Raw genomic sequence first — 8,084 nt, 5'->3', positions numbered from 1 at the left:
AATGGAACCCGCCAGTATTGGCAATAACGCATAAGTAACTGATAGAAATGTGAATATGTACTGTCAGTGTAGAATAAACATGAACAAAGAGTATCTAAAATACTTTCTTTGAATCAACAAAACGGAACAGGGTAGTGGGGCTCACCGATTGTTTTTAAAATGTTAATAAAACTTTATCAAATACAAATTGGTTACGATAGAGCATGCAGAACTCAAGTCTCATGGGCCTGGGTCGCCCCTGCTGGAATCATGGGATACTAATTTTCGTAAACCTAGAGGGTACCGACGGAGCGCCATCTTGAATTAAATCACCTGACTTGATCACAGGATCGGTCGAGGACGAAGCCGTAGCTGGGACGGACACGTCTCTTTGGCGCATATTTTTTGCTTTCGCCGCTTTGGTTTCGCTTAAACAGCAAAACCTGCATGATACACCTTACCTGTGTTATGTTTAAGCGTGCGTTGGCGTTAAATTACCAAGAGGCAGTACCTCTCCCCGGCTGCGGTATTTTGATGACGTGGGACCGTCCGCTGGCCCGCTTCAATGCAACAGTATGTTGACCAAATTGGTATTGTTATTGGTTTACTTTGTTCTCCTCTTCCTTGTTGTGAGGATCTTTGAACTAGCAGCGTGGTATGAAGCCGGTTTCCTGGCGTGCCAACTTGTTGACCCACTCTCTCTCAGTGTTAGGAAACTGAAAAGTATTCTGGACGAACGAGGAATAAGTTACAATGGCGTATTGGAGAAGACAGAGCTGTCAGAATTGGTCAATGCTTCCGGTACGTTGATATGTGCAGGCAGTGGGTACTGTCTGTTATTGAATAAATGTGTCATTGTTTGATGGTATTTGTCATTGTAACGTTGACAAAGCTCAGTCCACTGAAAAAAAGGTACACTGTACATTCTAATTTTTGCCGATTCCTGACCTCAGTGCATGATAAAGCAGGGAGGCTGTCAATGGATATGTATTTATTATCTTAGCTGCAGTACTGTAACTGGATTTTGGCAGATCGTCCATGTAGCCGACACGAACACGAACTGTCTGATACCGCTACCAATCCTATGAAAAATAGTAAGAATGAGCTACAAAATCACTATCAGTTTTACGTTGCAGATAGAATAAGTCTGTGCCTTTGTTAAAAATACTATGAAAAATAGTAGAAAGTGAGCAACCAGCTGAAAGTTAGTCGAGGAGACCTTAACGCATATCATTAGCATATATCTCATTGTCGGCTACATGGACTGTGTACCAGTTTTTTTGTTTTTTTGCCTGGGGTATTTGGGTCGGTCGGCAAAACCAGAGTCAAACCCAAATACCTAGGCAATACTTCGCCCTACATTACTGCACCGCTATGCAATATGCCGAGGAGCTTGCATCATTATACAGTTACATGGAGGTTGAACACTCTGATAAGATTTGCATTGAATAACTGACCTCACCATTGTATTTATTAGTGCTGATCAAATCAGATTGTCATTAGTTTGACAGTTAGGCGTGACTTTTTTAATGTCAGAATAAAGTAGTCGCAAAATACCATTAGCACGCAAAAAATAGTTCTGTCAAGGTATTTACAGTGTGGCTGATGACTCTAGGTTTGATTACATTGTAGGCAATAGAGTGAGGGGGACCCCTCAACTGTTATGATTACATATGGGATGCAGGGCTATACAATGTATAAATGTAACAATAATTGTAGATTTTTAGAGTATCCCTTTATCGCCTCAAATATGTATCTGTTAATGGGAACCTCTCTTACTAGAGTTCCATGGAACTTCCAGGTGCCCGAGCTCAAATTATTGAATCTCGTAGCCCTTTTTAAGTGCCAATGGTTGGTACCATTTTAGTGTTGACCTTGCTGATATTTAAAGACAAGGCCAGAACAAAGTGCAACATTATACAAATATACTTTTAATCTGTTTCATCCTGATTTCAATACACTATGGAGAAGTTGCCATTGTCAAGAGTGTGCTACACGCAAACATCTCATCAGGAAAAGTTGAAAAGTGGCGCGTGACGAAGTCTGTGAATGTTCATGAATATTTCAGGTGATTTGACTGAGGGAGAGGCTTTGACAGTATCTGAGGAGGAGTCTGCTGCAGAGAGTACTAGTTTTACTTGTGGCGCTCACTTCAATGAAGAAGTAGAAGACAAGAAAGACAGTGTCTGGGTCGTACAGGTACAGATCTTAAAGACATTGCTAAGCAAATCAAATTGCTTTTCATTTTTAGAAAGAAGACTAGCAAACCTTTAGCTGAAACTAAGATACTATCGTGTGACATACACCTTCCCCAAGTATTTTCTGTTTTTCCTGCTTCTCCCATGTATAGGATGAAACCAATTTCAGATTGAAAAAGGGTGAAAGATACACATTTACGCTCTAACCAAACAGCGTATCTCTTACTCACAGCAGTTTTTCTACTGAAAGTATATTATCTGTTGCTTTTCATTCACTGGCAGGTCATCCCGAAAGGTCGGAATGCTTACTTACCAGATCCGTCATGGTCATTGCTGGTCAAGAAAATATCAAGGTTTGGTGTTAGGACAGGAACGTTTGATTGCAGCACAGATCCCAGGTGAGTGAATCTCCTCCATGGTTACGCATCTACCTACCTTCACTTAAGGATGTACGATCGGTAAAATTAAAAGTAATGTCATTTCTCTAAATTGTCAATTTTTGGATTCTCCTTTGTAAGTATTATCAAAATGTGTGATAAAATATAGGGGTCACCGCGCTCGTTTGTGAGATAAATGACCATGAATTTTGCCATTTGTGAGACAAAATGCTGAGTCAGCATTTTTTCACCAATGCATTTTCTATGGACGAAATAATTCAATGCTGTTTATCTCAAAATTTAGCGCGGTGACCATATAATTATATTTGATCAGTATTATTTATTTCTCTAGACTGAGCTTTGTGCAAATTTTCATGAAAATGACATTAGTAGAAATTGATTTTCCAGCAAATTTCATTGTAATCCTATGGGAAGTGATAAATTCCACGCGCGTGTACCGCTCGTACATCCTTAAATTGTAAAATTGACCCCAGCATGAAAATTCTAGAAGTTTCAGAAAATTCTACTTGACAGATATTTTCCTCCCATTATATTTTAATAAGTTGATGAGCATTTGTGGAAAATTCTCTCTCAAGCCCTAAAAAGTGGCACCTTGCCAAATTTTGTCACTTAGACAATTTAGATTAGACTTGTTGTTGGTTTACCAGTTTGTTTATTTGGTTTGTATTAGACATCAAACTGATTAATTTTCATCATGTCAAATCATCAACTGGTTGTTTTATATTATTTTCATGAGAAATTTATTTGCATCTGCCAGTAATTGTCTGTATATGAGCAAAATGTATGTGTATGTTTGGAAAATCGTGTCCTGAGGAACATCACAGACATATTACGTACACTCAAGATGAAAACATGCACGTAGTCATACTACCCAAAATGTACATATATGCATGCTCCATTACTGAACATACCGCCAAAAGCAAAACATAAACATTACTTTTGAAAGGGATGATGTTTCTAAAACTCATCATAAACTATCATGGGTTTTGAACAAGGATGGCTTCAAAGAAATCTCTATAGGTGTGGGAATAGCTGTTTTAGTTATGAACTATACAAGACTGTTATTTGTTCTCGGTAATGGATAAGATATTTAAAAAAATGTGGATTTTATTGCACTGATTCCCACAAAAAGGTTGAAATGATCATGACATGTGAGCCCAGGATTGCCATCAAAGTATGCACCTACACATTTTTAGATTTGTACAGTGTTATGTTATGGAACAACATGATGCATTTGAATCAGAGTCAAGACAAGGCAGCACAGGCATAATATATCTTGCAGTAATTATTTGTAACCTAGAAAAATCATAAGAATTGCAGTATGTAGAGTTACCGCAAAGAAAAATGCCTTTTGGTAATTAATAGCGAACGTCCATTAATCTTTGCTCGTCCTGCCATTTGCTAGATGATTATTAGAATAATGTGCCCATTTCATTTTGATATTTTGACTTAAGTTCTGTGACCGGAAAGGCTGGACTCGTTCAAATCTCATTCTGACCCTGCCACAGGGACGAAAACCAAAAGACAATGTTGTTATGGTAACTTACAATGGAGTCAACAAATTACAGAATGTCCTGAATTGGATCACAGACCTGATATCATCTCGCTTGGAAGCCATTCATGAGAAATCTGAATTGGAAAACAAATGGTTGGCCAAGTCAGATTCCTCACCGTTAAAAATAATTCTTTTTACGAACAGCAAAGATCCTCCATTGTTTTTGTCAGCTCTCAGTGTAAAATTCACAGGAAGATTTAAGTTTGGAAAATTTTCTATGGATGACAACTCTCTTTTTCTGCAAAATATAGGTGTTTCAAGAAATCCCACATATTTGGTCGTTACGCCAGAGTCAGTGTTCCAATACGGAAGTCAAGAAGGTGAATTTTACACGTACAAGTCAATGGAACTATTTTTGAAGGCATATCATCCGGAAATCAATGACATTTTTTTGTCCAGTCTGGTTCTTATCAATCTTGTCTGCTTCATGGAATTGTTTCTAAGTAACAGTACAGTGCCGAGGAGAATTCTCAAGTTGTTGTGGGAGCTGGGAAAATGTAATATCATTGTTATTATACTTTGGGTTCCTCTCTTGTGGATTGTTCAACTTAGTTTTATGGAAAGTGTTTGTAAGTATGGTTACAGATTTCTTCGTTCCATCAGCGCCACCCACTTTGCAGCGTCATTGCGGCGAGACTGGATTCTATATGGACATTATTCAGGACTGCTTCTTGTATCATTCACTGTGTATGGCATTGCTGTGAACTTGACCAAAAAGGGATGTGGGTTCTCTCAGCCAACTGCTGAAGAAAACATGAATGTCACTGAATGGTGGAACCAGACGATGCAGCAATATTACAGCCTACTGTTTCGAACCAGACTGAGAAGACACAGTCCGATTGATATGACACTTATTGAAGATGGGTTAGATCTATTGGTGGAACGGCTGGCTGTTCCAGACTTCTGGCTGCACCCAGTGATACCCACAGAATACATCAAAGATTTACCAGTTTGGCAGTATCGTGTGAGGAAAGCTCATTCTCGGGACAAAGATGGTTCTGTAAAAAGATGTTCCTGTGGATTAGTCATTGCAAGTGAGATGAAATCAGCTTCAGCATATAATGAGGGCGCTGTTCAGTGCACTCTGGATGATTCTGGAGCAAACTGTAAGTGTATCCGCTGTTTACGATATTCTGAAAAGCATGATGAAAAGAAGAGCAGTAACTGGAAAAATAAAAGACGAAGTAGTGTAGAGAAAGAGGATGAGAATACCAACATTACTGATGATGTCAGATGCAAACGTCATGGTGATTGTTCACATGGTGGTCCAGGAGGGATACTTTGTGGAAAAGAGGACTCGTCTTGTGATAGCGATGGAAGTGAAAGTTCAAAAGGTTTAGAAAGATCTCTGGGACAAGACAGCTCATGTGTAAAGGATTCATCATCAGGCATCACTGATCCGTTATCAAGTCACACGTGCCACTGTAACACCACCCAACACTCTAACGACTCTCCACACAACGCAACTTCGTATGCCTACGATCAGCCTCCATCTGGTATGATAGAGTGCAGTGAGTGTGCAATATGCCTAGATAGCTATGAGTTTGGATATGCCATATGTGGTTTACCTTGCGGCCATAATTTCCATCAGAAGTGCATCATCCTTTGGCTGGAGAATAGTAACCACTGTTGTCCTGTGTGCAGATGGCCAGCGTACAAAAAGAGATGCAAGTTACTGCAGCACAGGGAATAAAACAAAAACATTATTTAAACGTGAAAGATGATGCTTGCTTCTTTCTTTTCCTTCTTGCTATGCATTCTGTATTGATTGATGAAATTTGCATTGTATTTTCCCATTAAATTGTTTTTATGGCACTATCATGATTAACTGCTGTAGACAGTAGGTTCCAGCAATGTGTTGTGGAAAGAAGTAGAAAAAAAGGAATTGCATTTGTAGCCACTAGATGGCGCTACCTGCAACCTGCAAGTTTGTCATTGGATGGTAAATCTACTTGACAAACAGAGAGATACCAGCAGTCAAAAATGTGTTGAATCAAGCCTGCATTTTTTGTGGTTTGACTGAATTTTAAAAATGACTTTTTTGAGTGACTTGATACCGACATTAATGTACACAATGGTGTGACATAGAACTTGTTTGAAATGAATTATTTCATCAGGTTAAAGATTTAAAAATACATATTGCCTTGTAAACATGCCTTCAAAGTGAGGACAGCAAGGATTTTTGTGGGTTACTTTCAATGTATTGTCCAAATTATGTCTTACCCTTATTGATGTTAGCATAAAAGCACTGTAGTTTTTAACAGGGAAGTGATTGCATTATCATGTGTAACTCAACCCAAAAACTGCCTTGTGTAGTTGGCTAGTCTGGATTTCTTACACCAGTGAAATTGCAAGCAAATTTTAGCTTTCCACCAACTGTTTACTGCTAAGGGAAAAATGTTTCAATTTGGCAGGTTGAACCAGAGTAGGTCATTTGACTGGAAATAGTTTTACAGTAACATGTGAACATAAAACATCAACATAATCATCCATCCCAATCAAGGTCTGGCAGCAGTTTAGTATAATGAAAATAATTTGACGAAGCTTCCAGCAAATCTTTGAACTGTCTGGAGATGCTTTCTCTGCACATTGTCCTATCATAGCGGGGCATGCTTTGTTCAACATGAGAGTGGTGTGATCTGGGGATATAGTCACATGTTAGTAGACTTTCAGCTGTCTTTGTCATAACTCTTGCAATTGTTGACAAAATTATGTCTCTGAAAACTGTATCTATAGACTTTTGGTCTAGACATTAATTGTTGGTCTAGACTGTCATGCCTAGGTGATTTTCCACTGTGCTTTTTCATATCGAGTATTATCATGAGAATCACTATATTAAATCCATACCTGTACAAACCAATCTTGGTTGGGTGTTTTTACTTATGTCAAACAGATCTTAAACAGATCTAAGGGATTCCATGGGTCAAGCTAAACACATCAAATTGTTACAGAGTGGTACAAAGTCCATCTTTATTCAAAAGGACACATCAATAGTGAGATGCAAAATGTAAAAAAGGAGTGATTTCATTGTTTAGTGACATTTGAATGCTCACCATACCTAATCTGATGAGAACTTTGACCACTTCCTTTAACAATGGGGATATGTACTTCACTGTATAAATTTTTATATTAGGAAATCTGCTTGCATATTTTCAAACACAGTGATCACCTTTCTATGATATAGCTGCAAGACGTTGATTTTCAAGAAAACCCCTTCTAAAACAACAACAACAACAACACTACCATTAGGTAATCAGAAAAAAGATTGTCACTTTACAGTTCATACAGTGAAATTTGTTTACATGGAGAAGGGGGTTCAATCTCTTTTCATTTGGTGAACTTCACTTTTGCACTTATTATGGCGACTGCATTTTTTCCCTTTTTGGTAGTTTATCCTTTTTAACACCAAGGAACTTTTAATATGGTTGCACAGGTTAAGGATTTTCTCGCGACTGCACAATTGCACATTTCAAGCTATTTTCTGCCCTTCAAAGTTACTGACAACACGAAAATGGTGTGTAAAACACAGCAAGCAAATGCACCCATGTGATGGTGACCCAAGCGCATAGGATAGTGACCTGTGAATTTGATGTTGTTTGTGCCCCTAAAATGTCAAGTCTGCCCCTTAATTTTGATGAATGGGGCAGAAATTCAGTGAACATGCAGAGAAAACACTGCCAGTTACTTGATGATGCCATAAAGCCAAGGGCATGTTATTAAAAGCTATTGCAAATTGTCACATGTCACTCTGTGAACGACACCAACACTGCATTTTTGAAGTTTTGTTTAGGGGAGGCAGTTTTGATCTAATTTAGGAAAATATTTATTGTTGAACTTCTATGACATCTCTGACGAGTCCACATTTTCTTTCAGGTTATCAGCTGTCACCAAAACTTGTTAACTGCACATACCTAACTGCCCTAAAAGGCACTTGTGTTATTGTGCAACTTGCTT

General features: G+C 38.4%; 1 protein-coding gene across 1 annotated transcript; it reads left to right on the top strand.

Moving 5' to 3' along the window:
• The first annotated feature begins 296 nt into the window (after nt 1-296).
• On the top strand, nt 297-6,990 carry LOC139120522 (E3 ubiquitin-protein ligase RNF103-like). Its single transcript, XM_070684987.1, has 4 exons — nt 297-780; nt 2,048-2,178; nt 2,460-2,577; nt 4,031-6,990. The coding sequence occupies exons 1-4, from the start codon at nt 555-557 to the stop codon at nt 5,821-5,823; spliced, it is 2,268 nt and encodes a 755-aa protein (XP_070541088.1). The 5' UTR covers nt 297-554; the 3' UTR covers nt 5,824-6,990.
• Nucleotides 6,991-8,084: the final 1,094 nt, after the last annotated feature.

The sequence above is a fragment of the Ptychodera flava genome, chromosome 20 (assembly GCF_041260155.1).
Source record: "Ptychodera flava strain L36383 chromosome 20, AS_Pfla_20210202, whole genome shotgun sequence".
In the NCBI taxonomy this organism is placed as follows: Eukaryota; Metazoa; Hemichordata; class Enteropneusta; family Ptychoderidae; genus Ptychodera; species Ptychodera flava.
Note: the sequence above shows the minus strand (reverse complement) of the source record. Positions and strands in the feature narration are given on the sequence as shown.

Bases quoted from the DNA above. Each gene is read 5' to 3' on its own strand.
- LOC139120522 (XM_070684987.1), top strand. From the start codon at position 555: ATGTTGACCAAATTGGTATTGTTATTGGTTTACTTTGTTCTCCTCTTC. The intron at 781-2,047 runs GTACGTTGATAT...TGAATATTTCAG, and splicing joins AGAATTGGTCAATGCTTCCG to GTGATTTGACTGAGGGAGAG. The intron at 2,179-2,459 runs GTACAGATCTTA...ATTCACTGGCAG, and splicing joins ACAGTGTCTGGGTCGTACAG to GTCATCCCGAAAGGTCGGAA.